Source organism: Semicossyphus pulcher, unplaced genomic scaffold (assembly GCF_022749685.1).
Source record: "Semicossyphus pulcher isolate SPU_LCO1_2020_fin unplaced genomic scaffold, fSemPul1.0.p SCAF_17, whole genome shotgun sequence".
Taxonomy (NCBI): Eukaryota; Metazoa; Chordata; class Actinopteri; order Labriformes; family Labridae; genus Semicossyphus; species Semicossyphus pulcher.
Genome location: NW_027211681.1, coordinates 20,385,900 through 20,413,151, shown reverse-complemented (window position 1 = coordinate 20,413,151; position 27,252 = coordinate 20,385,900). Strand labels below are relative to the sequence as shown.

The window sequence follows — 27,252 nt, the reverse complement described above, 5'->3', positions numbered from 1 at the left end:
AGCTGTTTAAATTGCAGAGTACGGCCAGCTCGATAAATGTATTGAAGAAACCGAAGCAAGACTTTCTTCTTAATGACAGCCTCGCTATCCAGAATAATAGAGGGATCCCTATGAGCTTGACTCCATGAAATCTTTCAGGGCCACAAAAATACACAGTAAATGTGAAGCAGTGTCTGACCTTGACTAAACCAAGTATAAAAATCACCCGAGCATAAAGCCATTTACCCTTAAGCACATTTCCCCTACAATTTGCATTAGGGAATGTGTCAGCAGCTGAGTCTGAGGCTGAAACGCTTCTGTGATTCTGACTGCAGCTGCAGAGGATGCAGTTCTGTGTTTATACTTGGCTTCAAATCTAACCTGCAAATGAGTTAATGACAGAGGAAAGGTGACATATTGTATTTTTAAAATGTAATTGACTGAGACATGAGGCCACCTGACTAACAGTACATTTCAGTAAACAAGTCGATATAAACAGGTTTCAAGGCTACAGCAGCTTTTTCATCAACTCTGATTATATATGACCCAAGTGAGAAGGGCAAAATAAATATGCTTTTTTTCAAAGCCCCAGAATAGTGGAAAAAACATCCAATTTACCAAGCAAACTTTTTTGCTCTGTACTTTTCGGAATAATTATATTAAGCAGTTATGTGTACTTTTGTTTGTAATACAAACAGATTAAACTTGTTAACAGTTAAGAGACGCATCTGTTGGGGCGCTGGTTTAGCTCCAATGGTAGAGCAGGCACCCCATGTATGGAGGCTACAGTCCTACTGACCATAGGATCGACGTCCTGGTCTGCTGATCATTTGCTGCATGTCATCCCCCACACTTCCTGTCTCTCTTCAGCTGTCCTATAAATAAAGGCAAAAGCCAAAATAATCTAAAAAAAGAGATGCATCTGCTGTCCAACTAGTAATGAATTACATGTATCCCTGACCTTGTGTCAATATGGCCGAGGTGTCTAATGCTGAATAGACTGTTGGTGTATTCAGATGTTTGTAGGGCTGCAATTACAAAAGGCCTTCGTTACAAATTAATTCATATTTTTGAATTTGTTAATCAAATACGTAAAAAATGACGTTCAGTTCCCTCTTAATATTGCTTGTTTTGTCGCAGTAGTCCAAAGATAATCAGTTTAAATTGATCGAAAACAGTAAAAAGGAGAAAGTCCTCAAATTTAAAGCGGACCATATTTGTTGTTTGCCTACTAAATAAATTACCTTACAGGGACGCTGGTTCACCTCAGTTCGTAGAGCAGGCCCCCCATATACAGAAGCCCCTTTTGCACTGCCAGTTCAAGGCGGGATTATTATGTCTGATTATCATGTAAAACGCACGTAGGCGTAATGTTGGAGCGAAGTCGTTCCGCCTCTGAGCCAACATCGGAGGTAGTAACAGAAGCGAAACAGATGCGAAACGGCGTCTGTGTAAACAGTGGAGTCGGCAGGGCGGAAGAGCACTGTGTGTGTGTATTTGAAGCATGCCGATTTTGCTTCCGCAAAGCCAGAACGCTGTAAAAACACACACCGGGGCGGTTTTACTCCTTTGCTTGGTCCAATACAAAACGGCAAAGGCTGCATGACGGCGGAGCTTCGTTACGGCGCTGAGGTGGAACCGCAGTGTAAAAAGGGCTAAAGGATACAGTCCTCAACGCAGTGGCCACAGGTACAACCCTCTGCCCTCGCCTCTTTGCTGCATGTTATCCCCCACTCTTTTCTCCTAATATTTCCTGTCTCTCTTCAGCTGTCCTATCAATGAAGGCACAATGGCCCAAAAAGAAACCCAAATCACCTTGCCACATAATTGATTGATTCATTCATTTCTATTTATCGACTAATTAATTCCTTGAACACTAACTGCACAAAGCATGTAGCTCTACGGTTTCAATCTCACAATTCAAGCGACAGTCAGTGGCAGGACTATAAAAACCATGTTTCATTCTATAATAACAAATCAAACTCTGGGACACAGCCTGTTAGTATTGTATTTGAATGTTTATTTAAAGTTATTCCCGCTGCGCGCCCCCTCCCTGTGTGAAAGCCTAGTCTGAATGGAGGAGGATACAGGCCACTATAGCGCCACATCAGCACATTTATTAACAAGGCTACTTGTTTGGTCACTACACCTCTGACCCCCACTGGTATGGCACTCTGTGCTGCCCTGTGATGACACACTAGCATGCTGAGGCTAGTGTATAAACAAGCCCCAGCAAGACGAAAGTCCAATAAGAGATGAGAGAGTGAGTATCTCTGATTACTGAATAGAAAAAGAAGGCAGTATTTCTAAATGTCAAGCTCCACAGAGAGAATCAGAATGGGGCAAGTGATGGTGAGAGACAAAGAGAAAATATTCACGACAAAGTATTTTCTCTTTTTCCTCTCGATGTGGCTGTTGTTCAGTAAGGCGTGCTTTGATGATGTCACTAAAGTTGAATGTTGAGGCTCGTGATGCTGAACCTCAAGATTCACGGCGTGGTCGTCGTCCTTCTCCAATCAATGACGCAGTTCTTCTCTCCTCCTTCCACACAAAAACGGATGGACTGAAAGAGAGGGAGAGGGAGAGCCAGTTAAATACAGGTCAGTGTCTGGACAGCGAATAATACACAAGCAGTGGTCGTCAATCTCAAAGGCTCAATTCAAAAAGTACGATGCAGGAATGTGACTAATGTCCCGCCTGTGTAGCCTAAAGATTTAGCTTGAATCACAGAAGAATGACTTCATTCATCACATTCAGCAGCTGCACAGGGGACGAATTAATTTGCACGCAACAGTTGCAGCCGCTTTCCATTGAATCAATACTCAATCAAAATGTTGACGTCACGTACATGGTGTTACCTAAGGTAAACATGTCTGTTGAGATCTGCTGCTGCATTTTCAGTGCTTTCCTTAAAATACATCCACCTCCATTGTATCAGGCAGATGGCTGGTATCATGGAAACCCATCTAAAGCATTGGCACAGGAAACTCTAACAATCTGCATGGTCAGATAAAAATGGGGGCTAATTAGACTAAATGTTTTTTGGTCATTTGGAGATATGAAGCTTTAACAGGATCTAACTGCGGTTAAGACAAATCACCGACTGCAAATTACATGACACTTATGAGAGGAATCTTAATTGACCTCTATTCAGCTTCAGGCCTTTTTCACCCTTTGCTCCAATAATAGTTGAGCAAGCATGGTGCACGGCAAAAAATCATTCAGATTTGAGCTCTTCAGTTATATTTAGATATGTTATTTTCTAGGCTTGACTTTGTTTAAGAGAAAACCAATTTTGTGGATGGCTAACAACGCTGTTGGGGGACTTATATCCTTTACGTCTGAAAGGTATTACCTTTATTCCATTCCCAAAACAGAAAAGAAACACATGGATGTATGAGTGTGTCTGAGCATCGGGCATAAAGCTTCCAAATGCCAACAGTAACGACTACAGTCACATGAATGCAAAGGGGACACATATTTCAAGACCAATGTCAGCTGGTTGTTCTGTCATCCTAGGTCTCGACAGAAAGAACTTGTGGCTTCCCCAGTATCAGTGAGATGTAATGATAGAGCCACGTATATTTTCCGTGTTCATTTTAAGTTAACATTCTCCACCTATCCTTCCATCACATACTGTAAACATAAGTTTCATGACGCTATCCTGCCAGAAACTTAGGAATACCCTCTGCTGCATGCCACTTAAAGGATCTATCATTGATTTTTTGTGCGTGACCTACAAAGGTTCAATTGTGTGATGGAGACATCACGCTGTCAGCATGCCTGTGTCCGTTACCTGCGTAGGGGACTACAGATCTCCAAGGGGAATGATTTCTTCGTTGATAAAAAACTCAATGGTCTCCTCCTCCCAGTCGTCCACGTTGCTTTCCAGTTCGTCACTGTCCACTCCTGGAAAACAGAAACAAACGTCAGCGATATTCGGAATTAAAGATAACAGCTGTAGAGGGAGGCGAGCTAATGTTGAAGGATTATAAAGAGAGCAGTCCCACCTCCTCTGAGCTCGAGGCGTAGGTTCTTTTGTTCCAGGTAGGTCTGCTGCGCCGCCTCCCTGTAGCGACGGTAGTCCTCCATCATGGACCTGCGCTTGTCCACCAGCTCCTACTCAAAAACACATTATTATTTAGCTTCATATCAGAGAGTAAAGGCTAGGATTGCTGCTTTTACTTGAACAGGTCGAACCTTAGAAGCCTTGGACTGGCTCAGACGATCCTTCTGCTCAAAGATCTTTGAGTACTTCTTAAGATCCTTCTTGATCATCTGCAAGAGACAAGAGGGATGTCTATGTTAAAGGCAGCTTTTACAGACACATGACAGAAGAATAATAATACAAGTCCCTGTATGTGTTGCACCATAGAGTGGATATTGTAGTTGTGAGCCTCAGATCAGAGTTAGAATCAGGAGCCGCAGTGCAGCTCTCATACGAGGTGTCAGAAAAGTTATTTAGTTTTTGTCATCATTGGCTCCACACACACAAATCCCTCTTTTCCACTGCACGGTTCAGATCAACTTATATCCATTTGACTTGCAGATGTTGATTTTGGTCACTTTCACTTGTTTTAGTATCAGCTCTGTCTTGTTCTCAGGGAGCTGAGCTGATACTTAAAGATGAAGTCACAACACTGTACGGTCACAAGAATTGTTACTTGCACAACACCTGACTCTTTGCAAGGATGAGTCAAAGTAATGGATCCAAACCAACTGCAGAGAAGAGCAGGACTGTCGGCAAAGCAGACGGGGAAACAAAATAATGCTGCACAATCCCCCAACCAATTTAGAGCAGCAAAGCTACCATCAATAGTTACGCAATTTTCTCATTCACTCGACCAAGCTGTTAAAAATGGCTGCCAACAAAACCAGGGTTAAGGTTAGACATTTGTGTTTTTGTCGCATTAATAATTTCATGGCAGTTTTGCATTGTGTCGCTATGATGATCACCTTAAATTAAACAATGAAAAGAAAGAATACGGCCTTCATTGAAGTGGTATTATCTGCAGTGGAAAACTAAGTCAAGAAAGTTGAGCCGAGTCGAGCTGCACCATGCAGTGGAAATCAGTTTATACAGCAAACATTTATATGTAGAAAAAAAAAATGGTACCTTGATCTGGTCTCCGCTGAGCAGGGTGGGAGGTCTTGGTCTCCAGAGAAGCTGACAGAAGCGGTCCTTGTTGTTCTTCTGAAGAAGGCGGCCCTGGAATGTCCACAGCCAGTACGCATTGTCCACCTAAAAACACACATAAGATGTGGAGGAACGTAGTGAGAATTTCCACACATAATATCTGTTAAGACACTATCGCCGAATGAGGTAACACAATGGTGATGCCTATGGCCCACTGATGAAAGCCTTTGCCTTTGCAGTATTACAGACTGGGTGTCTGTGGTGACTTTCGCTGACAAAAATCCCAAGCGGCGCCCAGTTAGTGACGCGTTTTCCATCACCCAGCAGTGGTTGGTCTGCCAGAGAGGGTAGGCGGACCTAAGCGGCTGCTTTTGAGGTCTCTGCAAGTGTTGCCAGTAAGTAAATTTGACACTCATATGAAGGCAAACAGTCTAAAACCGTAAAAAAGGGAGCCAACCGTAGAAGTCTGGTTATTAATATGCTCCCGCAATTGCCTTGTATCGCCACAAGATGCCACTAAACGGAATTAAACTGAGAACTTTGAGATAACCAATTGAAGCGCAGCTCTTACCTTGTGGCTCCACCAGGAGACGGAGGTGACAACATAGCGGCCGGTCGGGTCCCACTCCACGTCAGAGGCCATGTAGTGCTCTGCTATGTTCATCATGGTGCAGTCTGACGTGTCCACAAAGGCAAGAGCTCCATTCATGCTGCGTACACACAGAGAAAGAGTTATACACACAAACATACATGTAAACAAGTGCTGATGTATCACACTACGAGCCTCAGATCAGAGTTAGAATCAGGAGCTTAGCTCTCATACGAGGTGTCAGAAAAGTTATTTAGTTTGTCATCAGCGGCTTCTTGTGTCCTTCACTCTCACACGAACTGATTTTACTGACCTCCTGAGTCCGGCCAGCACCAAGAACTGTCCCTGGGGGCTCCAGAAGATGCTGTTGGCCTGCTGCTTGTCAAACATCTCTGTAGAAAAAGGACAGTGTCACATAAAGTGGAGGGTAACGGGGCTTCCTAGACTGTAAAATGTAGAGTCGACGGGACAGCTAGCACGTCTCTCCGCTCTACTTACTTATGAGCTCGATCTTGCCGTTGTTTTTGACATGATAGAAAGAGACGCTGATTCTGGGAACCTCTCCGTGGAGAACAGCAAACTTGCTGCCGTTTGGTTCCCATGCAAATGCGATGATGCCTTCTGCAAAAGTGGAAAAACAAACAACATTTAAATCACGGTTTTTAATATTCTATAGGAAACAAATCAGCATTACCTCATGTGTTATCATTTGCTTACCCTTCATCTCCACCACATCGACAGGAACCTGCTTCTCTCTCATGCGGAAGATTTCAAAGTTGGTCACCACACCCTGAAGAAAAAAAAAAGGAAAACAAATTTAACACCTGATTTACACCACTGGAGGTCTCAAGCTGTTTCTCTTCCTTCTTTGTGCTCATGTACCTGTGTTCCTTTAGGAGTCCTGTCCACCTTCACACACAGGTAATCTCCGTTCCTCTGCCAGTGCAGTTTGCAGTCGACGACGTTGAACAGGTTGCGGACACGGATCTCCTGACGGGAAGGCATCTGCATCAGAGTCACTCTGGCTGGGATGTCTTTGTCCTCAGGTACCCAGAATGCTATGATGTTATCACCCGGAGACCAAGAGAAGTCCCTGCAGATTCACAAACACAGCGAGTCTTGTTAGTATCTTTTATAAAACTGTTTTAAATTTACACATAACACATACACATTTACACATAATTACAAGAGATAACACATTAAAGCATTACTTACTTGATCCCGGTAATCTTGAGACTCTTCTTGTCGAGCAAGCCCATAGACTAAAAGGAAAAGAAACAGTGTTTTATAATCACTTTCACACGTTTAAACATAAAATCAATGAAGTGTTTTATTGTTAGTCAACTCACTGGAGTCTCATAGATGCTCAGAGTGTCTGTGGTCATCCTGGCAAAGAACTTCCCGTCATGGCTCCATCTAAGAACAAATACCATCCATTATAATTTATTCAATCACCACAGGAGCAACACATGTGTAAACAGTAAAAGTAAATTCGATTATGACAATGACAAAATGACACATTGGCATGGAGTACTGACTTAAAGATGGGCCAGTGTGCAGAGCTCTCGCAGTGGAAACCTCTCTTCTTCTGTCCGGTCAGAATGTCCCAGATGATGATGGCCTGTGGGTCCTCCTTGGTGTCCATCAGTGGACTGAAGGTCACCACGTACCTGGAACGCATCATAAGCACATGGAGCTTTAGACAGCTCAGAAACTGCACGTCATTTAAATTATCCATCAACGATGATTTTAGCTTGTAGATTCAATAGTCGTGAACGAAGACTTCAGTATAAGGATCAAGTAGCTTGTAAAAATGTAAGACCTGGTTTTCTTCTGCTGTTATTGCACACACAATAAACATTTTAGGTACATAAATATTTAGTATCAGACTCTACATTAGCAGTCCTCGAGGTTGATCAGGACCTCCCAGAGCTGAATTATACTGTTGCATCAATTTACATGACTCCACTTACTGAATACTTACACAAAGACACAGTAAAAGCCTTTATCGGGTAATGACTTATGCTATGTAAGTGTTCACTCTGTACTGTTAAACAGCAGCGTTGATTACCTCTCACACGGTGAGAAGTCGATGAGGGAAACACCCTGATGGCTGAACCTCTGAATCTGCTTGAACTTCTCGCCGCCCCACAATGCAATGCCACGTTGATGGAAGGTGGCCAGGTAGGTGCCTTTAGGAGACCAGCGCACGTACGTCTCTGTCCAGCGCTGCATTGACACACAAAGACGCCATTAGTCCACAAGTCTAAAATTGCTGTTAAAGTAGATCCCATTAGCCCTTCGTGGTAAAGCGCGGTCGACTACTTACTGCTCTCTCTTCAGCTGTGATTGGGTCCTTGGCATCGTTATTGAAAATGGCCGTCCTCTCTCCAGCTTCATAGATCACACTGTACTGGTCACGACAGTCCTGGTCCTCAATCCAGTGGCGCATATTACCCTGAACAGACGAACAAAAAGAGTTAGTTATTCGTTCTGGTAACATTGATGGTATAACTAACAACTAACAAAAAAATCATTTGTAACTAAATACTTATGATTAAAGATCTCAAGGATTTTCATTTAAATAAATGTTAAGTCACTATCTATCACCGAATGAGGTAACACAATGGTGATTGAGCCTATGGCCCACTGATGAAAGACTTTGCATTTGCAGTATATAGTATTATTATGGACTGGGTGTCTGTGGTGACATTTTCCATCACCCAGCAGTGGCTGGTCTGCTGCTTTTCTGGTCTCTGCAAACGTTGCAAGTAAACAGTAATCTACTATGGCTGAAAAGATCGACGACTACAGATACAACTTCAAAAATAAGTGAAAATCCAAAAAAAAAAAGAAACAAATTGGACGCTCAGATGAAGGCAAACAGTCTAAAAAGGAAAGCGTCTGTCAGCAAGGAAAAATCAAGAGTTACAACTGTAACAAAGGGAGTCAACCGCAGACGTCTGGTTATCTGGGACGTGATGCACCCGTATTTGCCTTTTATCGCCATAAGGTCCCGCCAATATATAACTAAGTTTAAAAAGTTTAATTTGTAAACAAACACAAAAAATAAACACTTACAAAGTCTTTGAAAGGCTGCTTCTCTGGAGTTTCCCACTCATCGCTGATGTTCATGTACCTAGGAGAACAAGCAAGCAATTCATTGTACTTGCTCACATTTTTTTGCTGTCACATTTGCTGCATTTTTAAATCCTACAGAGCACACTTACTTGTCGAAGTCAGTGAAGAGGTTGACCCTGAATGTATGCTGTTTGTCTAGTTTGTATCCATCCGCGTTCTTCACCGCCTCAAGGGCCTGAGTAGGAGCAGCATACTCCAAGAAGATGTACCTGCGTGATGTATGGTTCTATAGTTAACAGTGTTTAACACAAAAAGCAGTGATCTGCAATAGCAGACTACAGAACAAAACACATACCCCTTGGTCGTGCCTTCAACGTCTGGATAGAACTCAGTGGTGATTTTGCCAAATTTGGAGAAAATCTTGTGTATGACGTTCTTGAGTTTGTCCAAGCGCTCTGGGCCCACCTGAGGGACGTTGTCCACAACCACCACCGAGTCGATGCCATCAGCCTCTTGAGGCTTCTCCCTCAGGATGTCACCCAGGAGCTCTGAAGAGGAGAGAGAGAAAGGATGAAAGATCAAGGAGGGAAACAGTGACATAAGTCAGTTATGGAATGAGACAACTGGCTTCATTTTTGGAAGACACACAGGAAACATGGGGGGAGAGAGATAAGAGAATTTAAGAAACAGACAGCAGCTTTAACATGCGACAAAGGTCCTGCACGTTTGTGATATGAGCCTGAACTAATACGCCACCAGAACACCTAACCAAATCAAATTCCCATAATTATTTGTTGCTCAAGTAAAAAGGTGGATCACAAAGAAAACAGTAATTAATACCTTATCTTTTCTAACCTTTGAATGGTGTATAATCTAATGGTTTAGATCAGTGTTGATCCATTTAATTGCAAGGGTTGTTGTAATATTGATTCATGCTAAATGATCCAATCCACTTACAGATGAGTGTGCAAGTATTACTCATTTTAGAGAGAAATTTACAGAAACCACTGAGGTCTGTTTTGCAGAGTAATACCATAAATGTTACTTCACATTGCAAAAAGGGCAGATTCTTCCAATGATTAAACCAACATGCAAGTAGTTAGTACATCATTTGCAATCCTGAGGAGGATTATGGACCAAGCTCCACTGAACCCTGGGCTAGAATGACCGTGATGACACTGTGATGTGAAATCTAGCTTATATTACCAGCTGCTTCATGCTAACCACAGGCTGCAGGGTCGTAGTAGTGGTCTTGGCCTTAATTTTCCATTCAGAAAGCAACAACAAATTATTGCCATTAGTCAGCTTGCCCCTGTTTCAATTTCCCAAATGACAGCGACAAGGCCACAATGAGTCGGGGGGTCTGGGTGAGGCTTCAATGGGCGTGAAATGAAACTGTGACATTAGTCAATATTAGCCGCTAGCGTTACTGTACTAAACAAAACTAAATGATATTAATGTATAGTGACGTATCAATTTTATTCTTATTTTACGGTGGACATTTTGATGAAAAAGTGACATGCTAACATCAGTTAGCTTTGCAGCATCTGAAGTATCACCGCCGTTGAGCCAGTTAGCACACCGCTAAGCAAACTGATAGCATCAGGCCAGAAAGCCGGCGTGTTTCCTGCTGCCGCTCACCCTCATCTTCGACGTCATCCTCGAAGTCCTCCGGATCGCTGAAAGAGGGCTCTTCCTCTTCGTACTCTGGGTCGTCCACCATATCCACCGTTTCTTGCATTTATCAGGACTACGAGACGGACTTCTCGCCACAACAGAGCAGAATCCGAAAAATCAAGAGGCTGGCGGTCCTCGGCCGGTGCGGCACCATGTGCGATTACGTGAAAATGGACGATGGGACGGAAACGTAACACCGGAACTTCTTCGGAGGCGAGCAAGCGCTGCAGGGGATAATTGAAGTTGTAAAGCATATGGAATGGCAGCTTACGTCGCTCGCACGTTGAATTAACATATCCACATCTTTATAGATCATTTAGCAGCGCAGTTTGCTGCGTTGTTATGACGCTCAAAATTTACTCTAAAAGAAAAAAGAAGAGGGAAGTCAGGCACCGGTACATCCGAAGCTATTTCCCGCGAGATAGGCTGTTAGCAAAATTACACGGAAGAACTACATTTTGTCACCTTTTCTACGTTTGCCCTGTCACTCAATAACACTTTTAGCAATGTTCTAGCTTTTCTTTCACAACACGTGAGTCGACGTTAGATATGGATGCTTCTATACAACTGTATTAAGCTGTAAAGGTTTTAGTGAGCACTGAGCAGTCTACTTTAACGCACTCTCACGTTAGTACCATGGACAGAGAGTGTGTGTCCCTGCTGCCCAGAGTGTGTGAGGTGTTGGCGGACTCAGGGAGGTCTTTGCCCGATGACACCAGCCTGGAGAAACTGTTGGACTGGTTCACAGGGCTCACCAAGCCTGGTTAGTACTGTCTGTAGTTGGTAGGATAGTGTAGTTTGGTTATCTGTCATTATTCCTGCCTTCTTCTTTTGCAGGTTTCAGGTCTTTGCTTTTATATCCTCCTTGGTTGATGCTCAAAGTTTACAATGTGACAATTCATTTGTGGTAATGTTATTATTTTTCCCTGTCTTGGAATATTGAAAACCAAGCACCATATGAGTGGAATAAGATTGTAACTACCAAGTAAATAAGTATATATACAAAATAGTAAATATTAATTGTCTGTAATTAGATTCATTGGCTAAACGTTTCAGGTGTCACCAGATTGCTAGGGCCTTAAAATGAGAGGAAAACGAGAATCTGTCCTTCAATCTTCTAACGTCTTATGTCCACCTATCTCTTGATTAAGGGGGATCTCTGCTGGAGTCCTGCCCATGTCTGCTTGAGTTCATATCCACTGTGGTTAACAACACAGCTTCAGACCCTGGCGTCCTCTCCTTCACTCTCAAACTTGCCGGTTTAATTGCAGCCACTGAGGACGGCTTCAGAAAGCTTCAGGTAGAGTTAAGGACACATTGTACTCCTGCAGAATTGTAACTTACAATATCTGACTGTTTGGATGTCCCCCTCCTACAGGAATGCTCTGTCCTAGACCAAGCCTTCAACCTTCAGCACTGGCAAGAGGCAGGGCTCTGGGAGGATCCCTGTTTAAGGATTGGCTGGATTCAGGGCTTAAAGAGCTCGTTGCAGCACCCAAAGGCTCTCACTTTCTTTGTGGAAGCAGGTGACACTTCATTTTGAAAACGCACACTATTTAGGACGGACTACTAAGAATTTGACCCCTTTTAACCAAAATCTGTTTCTCAAACTTCACAGATTTTACTGAACAGCTACTGAAACTCCAAACAGACACAAGTCTATTTGTTGCCTCAGCTGCCAATCAAATGCTCGCCCACATCCTGCTCTTCTTCCAGCCAGTCTCATCTGCAGAATGTAACGGTGTAGATAAGAAAGAAGACAAAGTTAATGGGAGCACACATGCCTCCATCACAGACTTAAAGCAACCAAACATCTCTGTGGAAACCAGGGCTGAGTACAGCGCTGTTGTCAGAATGATCTCAGAGTACCTGAAGGAGTCACTGGTCCTTAAAGACAACACACAGCTCCGTCAGAGTCTGCAGACCCTCAAGCTGCTCGCTCTGCTTCTGGCCCGGGCGAGGCCTCCTCTCCGGGACGAGCTGCTCCAGACTGTCTCAGGTTCTCTGGAGGAACTGGTGACAGCAGGCTGCAGTCAGCTCACATCACCGTTGATGGATGTTATTCTGGCTGCATACAGGTAGACTGGGTCTCTCATATGAACAGTTACACAGTGTTAGGACTTGGTTTACAAACAGCAGTGAAATGAGAGGCAAATGCAAAATTAATACACTTATTTTTCACATGTTTAAAGAGCTAATAAATGGTGAAAGAAAATAGAGACTTGTCCACTAGTAGTTAATAGAAACACAGAGCACCCGCTGCATAAACATAATTTGCACTGTGATAATACTATAATATAATATAATGACAGTTTCAGTGTTAAACAGTATCCATGTTTGTTTCCATCAGCTCCGGCACTGATGAACGTGTCCCAGACCGTCGTGTCAGCCGTCTTCTATCGTCCATGTTGAACATTAACAAACCCTCTGACCTCATTCGAGCTGCAGCTGCTCTTCTTCACAGCGGCCATCAGTAAGCATCTGTTCACTGTAAAACTCTCATGCATGATATGACTTCACAATGAGCAGTGCAAGCTCAGACTGTGGAGCTTATTTATCTGAAGTCAAGTTGTTATTTACCCATTCTTTCTTTATGCGCCATTGCAGTGATGCTGCCCACACAGAGCGGGCTGTCAGAATACTACTGCTTCCCCTTGACATTATAACTGGTCACACTCTACTGGGCACAAACACATCTGGTAAAACACACTCAGAAAAACAAAATGGGCTGTTTTTTTTATTATCTTTATAACTAAATATATATTGTTGTTCCTTTAGGAGATGATCAGGGATCTTCGATGATAGATCACCTGAAAAGTAAAACTTCCTGCATCTCTGCCATCTGTGTCTGTCTGACAAACACACCACACATCACACCCCTGGTGAGGCTGTAACCCAAAGCAGAAGAAAGGAAATGGGCTGTATTTGTTATTTGAAGCAGACTCACATCACTGTCTCTCTTTCTTTTCCTCCTCAGCCCTCAGACATCCTCCCCTGTCCTCCAGCTTTTATCGTCACTGCAGTTCTGTCGTTGTTACAGGTCTGCAGTGGCGTCTCCTCCTCATCCTCTGGTTGTAGTGAGGTCTGCAGGAATGTAATCAGCGGTGCCAAAGTTCAGAAATGTGCTCTGGAGGCTCTGACATGTCTGAGCAGCAGCCCAGGTAAAACTGTTTGTTAATATGAGATGATCCAAATAGAGAGAAGATGTTGTTTTCTTTCTTAACACCTTTTACGCCAGCTTAATGACAGAATTTAAGTGAACAAGGAAATTCAACACGAGGTATAACATTTTTTGGTGAAACATTTATCAATGATGCTCCATCTTGTGTGTTTCAGGAGCAGAGGAGAAGATCAGTGAAGTGTTCACAATTCTGATACAATATCTGGACAATCCTGATTGTGACCCCACTGTAAGTCATTTGTTTTCCTGTCTATACACACAACTACTTTTATTTTATCTATTCACTAAACTGCTACTGATGGGGAGCTGTGATTTACAAAAAAACAATCACATACTGCTTTTCTTACATTTTAAAAAGGTTATAAGATTAAAGTTATAATATTTTTGGAAGAAGTCCAACTATTTCAGAAAAGTGACATTTTCGAGGAGAGTCATAATATCCATCAATCCAACCATCCACGTCACGGTGGCAGCAGGCTAAGCAGGTTGACCCAGACGTCCCTCTCCCGAGCAATTTTTTCCAGCTTCTTCTGGGGAATTCTAACGCGCTCCCAGCCCAGATGGGATATATAATCCCTCCAGTGAGCTCTGGGTCTGCCTAGGGGTCTCCACCAGTTAGACGTGCCCTGAAAACCTCTAAAGGGAGGCGCCCAGGAGACATCCCAATCAGATGCCTGAACCACCTCAACTGGCTCCTTTTGATGGGAAGTAGTAGCGGCTGTACTCCGATCTCCCTCTGTATGTCTGAGCTCCTCACCCTATCTCTAAGGCTGAGCCCAGCCACCCTGCGGAGAAATCTCATTTCAGCCGCTTGTATCCACGACCTCATTCTTTAAGTCACTATCCAAAGGTCATGACCATAGGTGAGGGTTAGAACACCTTCAGGCTCAGCTCCCTCTTCACCAAGACGGTCCGGTACAACGCCGTCATAACTGCTGATGCTTTCATAATATTTATTTTCTAATTGTTTATGTTGGGTTTTCATATGATATTAACCATACAACCACATCATTATACTGTATCTACTGTTTTTTCTCTTATTGAAATGACTCTACCTTCGATTCTCAGGTTCTCCATAAGTCGTACCAGGCCTTAGTGAAATGGATCAGCGTCAGCTCAAACCTCTCATCCATAACAGCCCAGCTCAGACAAGGTAAACCTCATATCCACACACAGAATAGATTCCTCCATCATTGTGGCTATATAATATGTTACTGAAATTAAATGCAGGTGTATCTCTGTCAGATCTGGCCGGGGTGGTGAAGAAGCGTGTGTGCGACATGCGCTGGGAGGTGAGAGACTCAACCGTAGAGTTTCTGGGTCACCTGGCAGGCGTCCGTGTCTGCGTGAAATCAGCCGAGGAGATGTGCTCTGCGAGTGAAGCTCTGCTGGGAGGCTGCTGTACCACTTTGCTCCTGAAGGAGGCGCTACAGGATACAGAGAGTTATGTGAGAGCCAGCGCCATCTCTGCTCTGGCAAAGACACAGACGCACAGCTGGCAGCAGGGGGCAGCACTCAATCAGGAGGAGGTAGGCTGAATGGTGATTTTACTCTGAACAAGCAGGTGATGAAAGACAGTCAACATGAAGGCTCACATTACAGTCATTTCTGTGTTATGGCATCCAGCTTTCCACAAATACTGGGTTGTTATAAATTTATGATGTTCTAAAATCATCTTATGATTGGATTATGTCTTTGTTTGGAGTCTTGACATATTTGGAGCAGCTGTTTAAAATTTGATGCATCCTGGAGGCTTTTGTACGATCTTTAAGGCAGACCACCCAAGAGGCTGTGAGATAACTGAGCAGTCACAATAGCAATAAGAAAATTACACAGTGTCTTTTTCCTGAAATAATATAAATTGTTTCTATGATAGGTGCTTATATAATGCAAAACTATAGTATACGTCAATAATTTCAGGAAGTATCCAAACGGAGACAAAAAATCTGACTATAAAGAACAACAATAAAGCTAGTCATAGAAAGCTTTTTAAGATATTGCACTCAGCTGATCTGATACAGGACTGTTCCTCAATGTTGGAGCTAAAAATAGTAACAGTATGATCCGTGGAATCGGGATCTGAGGCGTTTTGGTGGAGAATGAAGTTAAAAGAAATTATTGTTTTAAAAAAATCATGTGGGGCTTCAAAAGGGATCAACACAACCTTAAACTGAGTTCTTTAACGAATAAGAAGCCAGTGTAAATGCATGCATATACATGTCATATTCTGTCTCATTTTGTAAAGTGTATTTACACTCAGGATATGCAGGCTTACTGACTTGGCTGCGTACGTGTACAAGGCCTTTGAAGTTCATAACAGAAAGTTAAAGGGACATACTATGTTGTCAGATGGCTGCATTAGGGTTGTCAAGATACCTGAATATTAAACTTTGATATGATAGTAGTAGAAGTAAGGGAGAAAGTACAGTGAGCAGGTTGTTAGCGTGTAATGGAACCATGACAGGGTGAGCATGACCCTGACGCGAAGATGGGTCATATAGACAACTGGCTTCTATTAACTTCTATTTTTGAAATTATTTTGTTTATTTAAAAATAAATTATATTATGTTTTCGTTTTCCGTTTAGAAATAGTCTGTTACACTCAAAGTGAGAGCTGCAATGGACTGTTCTTCATAGCAACGGTCTGTTCATCATAACAACGGACTGTTCTTCATAGCAACGGTCTGTTCATCATAGCAACGGACTGTTCATCATAGCAGCGGACTGTTCTTCATAGCAACGGACGGTCTGTTCTTCATAGCAACGGTCTGTACTTCATAGCAATGGTCTGTTCTTCATAGCAACGGTCTGTTCATCATAGCAACGGTCTGTTCATCATAGCAACGGTCTGTTCATCATAGCAGCGGTCTGTTCTTCATAGCAATGGTCTGTTCTTCATAGCAACGGACTGTTCTTCATAGCAACGGACGGTCTGTTCTTCATAGCAACGGTCTGTTCTTCATAGCAACGGACTGTTAGTGAGAAACAGCAGACCTCGGAGTGCTGTAATTAACCAATCAGAATCAAGTATTTAACACAGCCTCCACTACTTCTTTCTCTCTTGTGGCACTTTTGGGTAAAAAATTTGATTGACAGTCTAATTGTTTGGGGGCTATGGTACTTTTTGATACTATTGAATGTAAAATGTATTGAGATTGTATCAGTTTAAATACGTGGTATAGTAAAAAAGTATTCATTGATTGATATTTTGACAACAAGCTGCTCTATAATCCAAACTTGACCGTTATTAATAATCCTTCCGTCTGTGTCTTTACAGACTGAAATCGTGAACCAGCTCCTTGAAACTCTCTCCCAGGACACGGAGGGATTCGCCAGGAGGGCTGTGGTTCAATACTTTATCGCCTGGTTGTCCTCATCCTCGTCACGCTCGCCTCTATCCGCCTCCACCTCCTCCCTCCTCATGCAGTGTGTCCGCTCCGTCCTCTCACAGGGCTGCGCAGATCTGGACTGGGAGGTCAAAGTTCACACACTGGAGCTGGCTGAGCTGCTGCTGGGCGAAGCCTTTTCAGGTCTGAGGGGTTACAGGAAGGACTCGGACTCAAGTAATGCCCTGCAGCACCCTTATGGTGTAGTGTCTGAGCAGGCCTACACCCTCCACACTCACACGGAGGCTTTGGAGGCAGATTTGGGTGGAGCTTTGCAGAATCTGGTTGAGCAAGGAGTCATTTCCGTGCTGTTGAGCGGTCTTGTGGACTGTGATCGGCCGGTTGGTTTAAAGGCCTGTAAACTGCTGAAAACACTCAGAGAGACAGTCTGCCCTGTGTCTCTAGGCGCACTGGATGCTTCCACAACAACAGCTGCTAGAGTGACCTGCGAGCTCCCGGGCCGAGGCTGGGGAAAGGAAATCAGAAAGATTCTGTGGACGAAGAAGAGCGATAAGGCCCCAGAGGAGGAGAGAAGTTTCAATGGAGCAGGCGAGGCTGAGACTGGAGGGGAGGGTGGGGGTGATGGAGGTGAAGGCCTGACTGTTGGTGTGTGTGAGGTGCTCAGGTCGCTGGGTTTAGACGACAGGCTGGACGTGCTGACACAAAGCAGTGACCACGTCCACAACTCCCCGCTCTCTCTGCTGCAGGACATTCTGACTGCGAGGGCAACGCACGCTCGTTCAGACGCAGAAGCGGGGCAGGAGGTCATAGTGGACTGCTACTGACACACAGAAATATGCACACACACTGCCTTATTTTGGTCTGTTATCAGTGATGAACAACACTCTCATAAGTCAGGGTATTTTGTCTCCTTGTTGTTAAACAGAAGTGTCTTGATGTTACCGATTTATACATAAATAAAGTTTCTATACTTTTACAGAGCCCTGTTTGTTTTTGTATAACACCTCGAAATCTTGAAGAGCCTGAGATCTCAGGTACTTGTTTACACTGTGGCTTCAGATATATTGCTAAGAACAATTATGAACTATTCATGAACAAGCCAATAGATAAAAACGCCAACTGTTTAAAGAAACTACTAAGTACATTTTCATTAAACACCAAGCAGGATGTTCTGGATCTTTATTGGCTTTTTCATAATAAATGTTTCTAATAATTAGTAAGATACATTGGCTGCACTGTGGTGCAGTGGTTAGCACTGTTGCAGCTAGACGGTTCCTGGTTTGAATCCCGATTCAGACATAGTGGCCCTTTCTGTGTGGAGTTTGCATGTTCTCCCTGTGCATGCGTTGGCTCCCTCCGGGCACTTGTCTTTCTCTATGTGTCAGCCCTCTGACTGACTGGTGATCAGTCCAGGGTGTACCCCGCCTCTCGCCCATTGATAGGCTCCAGTCCCCCCATGACCCTGAGCAGGATAAGCCGAATAGATAATAGATGGATACATTTCCCTTTACATCCAGCAGAGGTCAGTCACAACTCACCAACTTCTGTACAGGCTTTAAATTGAGTTCTGATTATAGACTTTACAAAGGAAGTGGACGTTACCTTCAGGTGTGAACGCTGATGCATTAATGTGTTATCAGCATTTCACTTTTGTCGCTGCTCAAGGGAGAACTTGTTTGAGCTATTTTAAGAGATAGCTAGTGTGGTCCATCAGTTCCCATCCCAGGGGTCGGGCACCTTCAAAGAATCAGGCGCTCAATGTGTAGAGGCCTGCGCACTGATCGCAGGTTTGACTACCGGTCTGCTGATCATTTGGTGCATGTCATCCCCCACTCTCTACTCCCCACATTTCCTGTCTCTCTTCAGCTGTCCTATATAACGAGGGCAAAAGCCAAAAAAAATAATCTAAAAAAAACTAGAGATAGACCGATATGGTTTTTTCAGGGCCGATACCGATTATTAGTAGTCAAGGAGGCCGATAACCGATATTTGGAGCCAATATTCATTTGCAGTAAAAGTGAAAATATTGGCGTCAAAATTTTGAATAATACAAACTCCAACACTTAACTTTGTTTAAATGCCTTTAAGCATATGTTTATTAAACAAACAAACAAAAAGCGCAGGGAGTTCCCAGGGTCAGCAGCATCTTTTATAAAGTAAACAGAAAATTTAAATAAATAAATAAATAACTTCCTGAAGTTGAAGTAAATAAAACAAAGTTAAATAAAATTTGCAAAGAAATTAACTTTTTCTCCTCTCCGCCGTGTGTGTGAGCACTCTGCACTCTTATCGGCCGTCGGATAAAAAAAAAAAGACCAATGCCGATATGTGTCAAAATGCTGAATATCGGCGCCGATAATCAGCCCGGCCGATAATCGGTCGATCCCTAAAAAAATACAAAAACTCATTGGTATTGTACAAGACAAAAAGATTAGGAACAACTGGATTAAGCTTAAACGATGTGTTCTATAATATAAACTTGTGTGTTTGTCATCTATCTAAACTGTTAATCAGAGAAGTAACTAGTAGCTAAAGCTGTCAGATAAGGCTGTGGTGTTAAAAGTGTACAATATTTCCTTCTGAAATGTTGTGCACTTGAACTATAAAGGTAAAAAAAGTACCTAAAATTGCACTCAAGTTAAGTTCTACAGTAAATCGACTTTCTTACTGTCCACTGCTGCTGAAAGCTCTCCCTGTTGCTGTTTATTTAAATTCTTTAAACCTTAAAATACGAGAAGCAGCTGGAAGAAGTGTGTTAACCTTTGCAACGACTTAATCATAACAAGACAGTCATAAACACTCGAGGCCATCACACTCTCCTCTGGATTATTTTTATTCCTCCCTTCCTTTCTTCCACTGTCGCTGATTTCCCTCGAGGACATTCTTGGTTAAAGCCCCGGAGTTTAAAGTGTGTGTCGGCACCAGCGATGGAGAGGCCACCTCCACGTGTTCACACACTCTCTGACAGAGTCACATGGAGGTAGAGAGGGACACACGCGCAGAGATACACTCTCCTCATTAACTAATGAGCCCCTACACACACACACACACACACACACTGATTATCTCATCCCGTAATAGAGTGTCATCGCCCCGCTCTGCTGCGCTCACACAGCTGTATTCTCTCCCTTCATTCATGAAGTGAAACTATTTCTGTAGCTGACTCTTCTCATTATTTCAGCATGGAGGCGGTGGCTCTTTTCTCCTTCACGGCATCAGAGGCGGACGAGATCAGTTTCCAGAGAGGCGACATCATCAAGGTAAGCGTGTGTGTGTGTGTGTGTGTGTGTGTGTTTGTGTTTGGGTTGAACTTGACATTGGCTGAAGTTAAGAAAAGATTGCATGTTTACATAGGAGGAATAATTGTGCATGTGTGTTATAGGTGACAGAAATGGAGGATGATTCTTGTTGGGTCACAGCAGAGATCCAGGGGAAGCGTGGCTACGTGCCAGAGAACTACATTTCCCTCCTTCCTTATCCGTAATAAAACACATATTTTACTTTAACAGCAAATCAGTTCAGAATAGAAAAAGAACTTCAATTTGTAACTGCAGAAAATAACGTCATAGATATGGATTGTTTTAACACTTCTTCACACCAGTGGTTCCCAAATTGTTTGGCTTGTGGCCCAAAATTAATCAATGTCTGCTTGTAAAAGCATCCCTGCCTGAGCTTTGCAATTGGAGGGTTTTTTGTGATGCCTAAATACGTGAAAGGATTCAGTGTTTCAAAATAAAAGCTGAAATAAGAGAACCCAACTAAAATATAATTCAAAGACCACTTTTTAGGGTCCAATCCCAAAGTTTGGAAACCACTGACGGTTACATTTTCATTCAAAAGCTACTAAAAGTGTGACATGAATGTACAGTAATACTCAAAATCTATTTTTAGCTCAAGACGAGGGTATAACTTACATGCTTTTGTGTGTTTTTGTAGATGGTTTGCAGGGCGGGTGTCACGACTCGATGCTGAGAAGCGTCTCCGCTGGCAGGACACCGGAGTGTTCCTGGTGAGGGAGAGCGAATCAGCACCGGGAGAGTTTTCTGTTTCCGTTAGGTCAGTGAACGCACCACGCACTAACAAAACCCTGCACAAGAACCCAAGAGATAAGTCTGATGAAATCTCATGCTGCAGACTGACGTACTGCTCCTCTGATGCCTGTTCACACTTGATGTTAATAAGCACTGAAATGCATGTGTTAGGGTGCAGCAGTTGTTTGTGTGTCTTTATGATCAAACATTAAAACATCTGCCCTTTGCTCTGATCTTAAAAACCCAGTTTAACACCTTGCAGATAGAAAATATTGTACAACCAGATTCATGCAGGCGGCAGCATCTAAATAATTTGTTGCATTTGGATGTTTGTTTTGCGTAACAGTGAACACATTAGCAAGTTAGAGCATCCACGTGTCTCTGAGTGTGTGTCAGGGCAAGTCAGACTATTTAAATATGCTCTACAAGAACCCATTGCACTAAAAATATAACAGCCGCACAGACAGTAAGTGTGTGTGTGTGTGTGTGTGTGTGTGAGAGAGAGAGAGAGAGAGAGAGAGAGGAGGTGTAATTGGGTCATCAAAGTGACGTGGGACACATTTAATCATTGAGGGTACATTCAATAATCAGGCCGTTACATAACAGCACTCAGTCTTTAATTAAACACAGGTACATTATGCAATTGACACATAACACACTCATGCATGTACGTACTGTTTATATATTAATGTTTGAAGGCTCAACATCTGTCTGCCTTCAAGGGCTGAGCGCTAAGAGGAGTGCTTTACTTAAGTGCGTGCAGTGAACACAGCACACCGTGTGCAGTCCTGAGAAACATCAACAGAGGGCGACAGTGTTCAAGACGAGTAGTCAGAGTCACGAGATGTTTTTATAGTTGTAAACTTAAGTGGGTCATAAAAGGAGATTCTTCTCAGATCTCAACACGTCTGCGCTTTATTTGGATGACATCGTGGAAAACAACAATTCATTCTGTGAAATTCAAGATGGATGAACTCCTTCTGAACTACCTATCTGTTATTTATACCTGCCTGTGTCCCTTTTCCATGCTACATACTGACTCTATACATGTCTGAAAACAGATAAAGTCTCAAGTCTACATACTAAGACACACTTTGAGTTAACTTGTGATGGACGAATTGTTCCACGGTATTCTGCACAAAGGAAATGAAGGAACTGCTGACAGCTGGGAAACATTAAAAGTATGTTTATAGCGGTTAAACAGCTCCAGGAACAACTCAGAAAATAACTGTCATGCGTAGAAATGTAGCGGTCTCTTTGCTTCCTTCGACTAAGATAAGTGTTTCAAACTCACGGTTGAAGTATTTTGTCATTTCCTGTTAGTATAAAACAGTAGAGCATGTTGAATTCTGAGGGACCACATCTATCTCTCCAGGGTCATATGTGGACCAGCTGAAAAACCCAATATAACACATTTAGGAGACAATTCAATGTAGTTTATATTCTCAGCAATATTATTTCTCTGTGTCAAATATTTAAAGAATGAATCTCGAAGATTTTCATGTAAATAAATGTCTGTTAGTCACTATCTATCGCCGAATGAGGTAACACAATGGTGATTGAGCCTATGGCCCACTGATGAAAGCCTTTGCATTAGCAGTATTACAGACTGGGTGTCTGTGGCGACTTTCGCAGAAAAAATCACAAGCGGCGCCCAGTTAGTGACGCGTTTTCCATCAGCTAGCAGTGGTTGGTCTGCCAGAGAGGGTAGGTGGAGCTAAGCGGCTGCTTTTCCGTGTGTTGCGAGTAAACAGCAATCTACTATGGCTGAACAAACAAAGAAAAGATGGATGACTACAGATACAACTTCAGAAATAAGTGAAAATCCAAAGAAAAAGAAACAAATTTGAAGCTCAGATGAAGGCAAACAGTCTAAACAGTCAGCGAGGAAAATCAAGAGTTAAAGCCGGAGCCAACCGTGGACGCCTGGAAGAATACTCCCGCAAATGCCGTTTATCGCCATAAGGTGCCGCCAAATAGAACAAAACTGAGATCTTCAAGATTATCACTTTAATGCCAAACTTTCTCTTTAAGCTTTTTGGCTGACCGCCGGGGTCAGCCCTACAGACAGGTCTGTATGTGACTGACTGAGTATCTGAGTGAGTGAGTGAGTGAGTGACAGTCGTAGAGAGAGAGAGTTGCGACATCGCAATGGCGGATCATGGAGCATATTAGACCTCCACTGACACGACTCTCTGTCTGTACGGCTCTGGGGAGTAGGCAGGGCTTCTCCCCCGCTGCTCGTCCACTGTCCTCACCTACGTCCGCAGCGCGCACCTGCTTTCAAACACGTAGTCATCGGCCTCATGAGGCCAGTCCTTGTAACACACTGCCCACAAAAGCGCACAGTGACCTGGTGCGGTCAGTCACATACTATTCTTGTTTATTGTGAGGATCTTCTGCTTAAATAATTATAAACTGAATGTCTTTCAGGTTTAGACTCTTGGCTGGACAAAATATGACATTTAAAGACATCAGTTTGGACATTTTTCAATATCTTTTCATGGATAAAAGACCAACTAATTAATCGGCTGGTGACAAAACAACTTACAGCCCTTATCCATAAAATGTCAGAATGATGCCTGTCACAATTTGTCCAGAAGACCAAGATGACATCTTCAAATTATTTGTTTTGTCTAACAAACACTATAAAACCAAAAGACACTCAGTTTACTCTCAGTTAAAATACAAAAAACAACACTTAACATTCTTCATTCTTGCTTGTAAAAGGAATAAAACAATAATCAAAAATCTAAATAGTTGCATTTTTTTAGTTAGCAGCTAATCAATTATATTATATTATTATAGCACTTCTATGATCATACTTTTTTAATTAGTGCTTATATTTACACTCAGTAAGGCACACAGTATTAGTATGAGACAAACTACTAACCGCTTAAGTACTTTCAAAACCGCTCAGACCAGATTCATGTGTGTTTATTCACGTGTGTGTGTTGACATTTGCGCTTCGTAGTCTGTGAATTTACAGCCTGTGATGATTTAGTGGAAACACCCACACGCTCAGGTTAGTGTGGTCTGATTCCTACACTGACAGCGGTTTGCATGAATTCCTAAAAACAGAAACAGCCAGCCTGGTGAGCAGCATTTGTGGAGTTTAAAGGTGCTGCATACCCGCCTGACTGTCTCCCTTCTCTTGTCCTGCAGCTATGGGGACAGGGTGGAGCATTTCCGGGTGCTGGAGGGGGGCGGGCAGTACTGCATCTGGGACGAGTCTTTCTGCTCTCTGAACCGTTTGGTGGATTTCTACAGAACTCACAGCATCGCGGTGGAGAAAGTGGTCCTCCTCAGAGACCCTCCCTTGTCCCCTCGCCTGCTGTCCCACCCTGGACGTAACCCTTACCCCAACCCTTACAAAAGCAGCTCCCAGGAGTCCCTCCTCTCGGCCCGCCTCTTCTCTCACCCCCCTCACCCAGAGAGAGAGCGTCTGCTTGAACCAGTTGTGGCGGTACGATGAATCATTGTTCTTCGTAAACAGCTTGCACTTCTGTTGAAATAGCATGCCTCTGTGTGTGATGCCGCCGCTTTATTTGCTCTGTCTTTGTGTGTGTAGAAGCCTCGTCTAGCTCACGCCCTCTGTGACTACACCCCGCCTCACACCGCCCACCTCCACTTCCTGCGAGGTGACATCATCGACCTGCTGGACTGTTCGAGCTCTCTGTCCTGGAGGGGGCGCTGTCGAGGCCGAGTCGGAATCTTCCCGCCGGAATACGTCCAACCGCTGTACCACTGACACCATATCAGACTCCAGTACCATGGCTGTATCACTGACCGTTATCTGTTAAGCTATAGTGACCTACCTTACTTATACAGTGATTGTACAAGTGACGAAACAGTTAGTCCAATCATTTTAACTGACAGCATTGAACCTGAAAATAGTGCCGGGCCCCAAATGAAAAATCTGTTTACTGCCAAGCTCGGTGCAGTTTTAATATTTTCACAACAGAGATTTCTGTGTGTTTGTGTCCCTGGTTTGACGTTGGAAAAAAGTGGTGTCACATATTTTCCTATTAGCATTTAGCAATATTTGAATCTGACGACAAGTGGTTAGTTGTTTGATCACCGTCAATCATATCCGATCAAACCACACCCACACAGTTCTGAGAAGTTCTAGTTTAAACTTGACTTTAATGTTATAAAGAAATAGTGACAGGGAAGGTCTTGGGGATTACCACTGAAAAGCTTCTACAAAGCCTTTTGTGTCTCCAGCGGGGGCTGTGCAAAATCTAATGAATTGCCTCAAGTGATGTCACTGGAGTCGCTTGATTGGGGCTGAAAACTCCCATTTGAATGTTCAAAAATGTCCGGGGGTTTGGAGTTACCCATCTCTGCTAGAGACAAGAGGCTCATTGTCACATTAGCATTACACATTAAACAAATACTGCATATTCTTTACCAAACTGTTAGCAGTCAAGTTGCATTGTGGGTAATCTCCATTTTCAGATTCTGCATAAAAATGTAGAATCTGTAGTCAAGAACGTGAATTTTAGGGATGGCAAGTGTTCTGGTTTCCGTTTAAACTGCGCTTGTATTTCGAGTAATATTGACCAATCACGTATCAGCAGGCTGCGGCATATGCAGGAATAACAGTCCATGTGGAGAGCAAAAGGAGGCGAAACGTAATGCTCCGTTATGACTTCCCGGCTCCCATAAGCGGCTGATGATGATTTAGCTTCTTATTAATCTCGATAAACAGACATCTGCATGCTAACAATCAGTTCTAGATCTAAAATTCAACTTGAGATAAATTCCCTGTCACGAAAGCCGTTCAGTGTTCAGATTTCCCGACTTCCTTGAATGCATCAGAAATGATCGATCCGACCTCCATTCAACAAACGAGCATTTTAAAAGTAGTTTTCTTCTCCTCTTGACGACAGACCTGACAAAGCTTTTTGACTTTTTACTAATCTGCATCATGATGTTGAAACTTCAGCAAACTTAAGACCCGTTAATTAAAGTCAATCCCAAGAAAAACGGTTTCGTTTTCTGAAAACAATGCAGCACGCGGAAAAGGAAGCCTTGACTGGAAGTCGTTTATCGCTGCCTACACGCCCAGCATGTTCACCGTTGTCCCCTGAGGCTATATCGTCATCAGACCATAGCCGATGGGATCCGAGATTGCATTGTGGGTAATGTAGGTCAATGTCAGGTTCTGACAAGGAAAAGAAGACTCTTTGATTACTTCTGAGTTTCATTGTGAGTCTGACAATGATATAGGATTGTAATGATAATTGATGCAGTAGTCTTTTTTAATTTGAACGTTTTTAGGGGCTTTCAACATTTGTTTAGGTTCAAGTATCAAGTAACAAAATCCTGCTGGATTCGTGGCTTTTTTCCTCTTTTTATTATTAATGAATATCTTTGGAAATAAGGCCATTTAAATATGTTACCTTGCATATTGTGGGTTTCATCATTGCAAATTTTTACATTTCACGGACCAATAAGTACATTTTAAAAACAGAACTGACACTTTACTCACAAATTAAAACTTAGTTTCAGCTGTACAGTGAATCTTTATGACCTTTTTTTGTGCCCTAATGTCCTCCTTTCACTTACAGCTGATATTAAAAATGTTAATTACCTTTAAGTATTCTTTTTTTACCATCTTGTATGTGCCTCTTCCTCCCCTTTAGTAAATGTAAGTAAACTGTACAGAAGCCAAATAAAGACTTATATTATCTGGTTATACATCCTCATACATGGATTCATTTGTGAACACTTTTGGCTTTGATGCACATATTTTAAATTTATTTGAGTATATACAAGGGTAAAGACACAACTATATAAAGTCCATTAAGCATACAGACTCAAAAGGACACGCAAGTCACAGAACACAACATTGATTCATCATAACTATAATATATAATATCACTATATGTTTTGTAAGTTTCTGATGCCCTTTCATTTAAATTTTTACTGCATATTCATGTTGGCTTGTTTCAAGATACAAGCCTGAGAAATGTCTACAATACATTTCTAAATCTAGGCTACAAGAATCAGGAGTGGAGGGTTTTTATGAGCAAACTGATGGCCTATAACGTGGAAGTAATACAAACACATAAGAGAGCACGTGTGTCGAAATACTGTATGTCTAATAAAGTGATTTTAAAAAACGACACTCAAAGAAGCAACATTGTGAGATAATCGACATGATGACTTTTCTTGTGACTTATTGAACTCACTCGAATGAAAAAGCTCTGCCACATGTATCC

At 42.7% G+C, this 27,252-nt stretch overlaps 3 protein-coding genes and 2 non-coding genes across 7 annotated transcripts; 2 read left to right on the top strand and 3 right to left on the bottom strand.

Annotated features, from left to right (window-relative positions):
• Positions 1-1,984: 1,984 nt before the first annotated feature.
• LOC138595097 (eukaryotic translation initiation factor 3 subunit B) lies at positions 1,985-10,619 on the bottom strand. Its single transcript, XM_069666419.1, has 19 exons — positions 10,428-10,619; positions 9,142-9,334; positions 8,936-9,055; positions 8,787-8,844; positions 8,035-8,163; positions 7,777-7,934; positions 7,244-7,375; positions 7,055-7,121; positions 6,921-6,967; positions 6,588-6,798; positions 6,423-6,495; positions 6,204-6,326; positions 6,019-6,097; positions 5,688-5,826; positions 5,096-5,221; positions 4,180-4,257; positions 3,990-4,098; positions 3,776-3,888; positions 1,985-2,542 (listed from the first exon to the last, which is right to left on the bottom strand). Exons 1-18 carry the CDS (start codon positions 10,525-10,527, stop codon positions 3,788-3,790), a joined length of 2,043 nt encoding a protein of 680 aa, XP_069522520.1. The 5' UTR covers positions 10,528-10,619; the 3' UTR covers positions 1,985-2,542; positions 3,776-3,787.
• On the bottom strand, positions 4,373-4,462 carry LOC138595443 (small nucleolar RNA SNORD60). The gene has a single exon (XR_011308491.1). It is a non-coding gene; the product is annotated as a small nucleolar RNA SNORD60 (small nucleolar RNA).
• On the bottom strand, positions 5,897-5,978 carry LOC138595450 (small nucleolar RNA SNORD60). The gene has a single exon (XR_011308497.1). It is a non-coding gene; the product is annotated as a small nucleolar RNA SNORD60 (small nucleolar RNA).
• A 361-nt stretch (positions 10,620-10,980) lies between the features above and the next one.
• brat1 (BRCA1-associated ATM activator 1) lies at positions 10,981-17,927 on the top strand. The gene is made up of 12 exons (XM_069666482.1): positions 10,981-11,226; positions 11,615-11,763; positions 11,842-11,989; positions 12,082-12,541; positions 12,814-12,936; positions 13,071-13,162; positions 13,242-13,345; positions 13,441-13,624; positions 13,800-13,873; positions 14,713-14,797; positions 14,890-15,173; positions 16,922-17,927. Exons 1-12 carry the CDS (start codon positions 11,100-11,102, stop codon positions 17,813-17,815), a joined length of 2,724 nt encoding a protein of 907 aa, XP_069522583.1. The 5' UTR covers positions 10,981-11,099; the 3' UTR covers positions 17,816-17,927.
• A 2,246-nt stretch (positions 17,928-20,173) lies between these two features.
• Positions 20,174-24,773, top strand: LOC138595217 (GRB2-related adapter protein-like). 3 transcript variants are annotated; one of them, XM_069666573.1, is made up of 5 exons: positions 20,174-20,251; positions 20,374-20,471; positions 20,928-21,047; positions 24,188-24,352; positions 24,593-24,773. In XM_069666573.1, exons 1-5 carry the CDS (start codon positions 20,174-20,176, stop codon positions 24,771-24,773), a joined length of 642 nt encoding a protein of 213 aa, XP_069522674.1. The 3 variants fall into 3 exon arrangements, with proteins under 3 accessions (XP_069522674.1, XP_069522673.1, XP_069522672.1); XM_069666572.1 differs by having other exon boundaries at positions 24,188-24,372; positions 24,607-24,773; XM_069666571.1 differs by having other exon boundaries at positions 24,188-24,488; positions 24,594-24,773.
• The last annotated feature ends 2,479 nt before the right edge of the window (positions 24,774-27,252 follow it).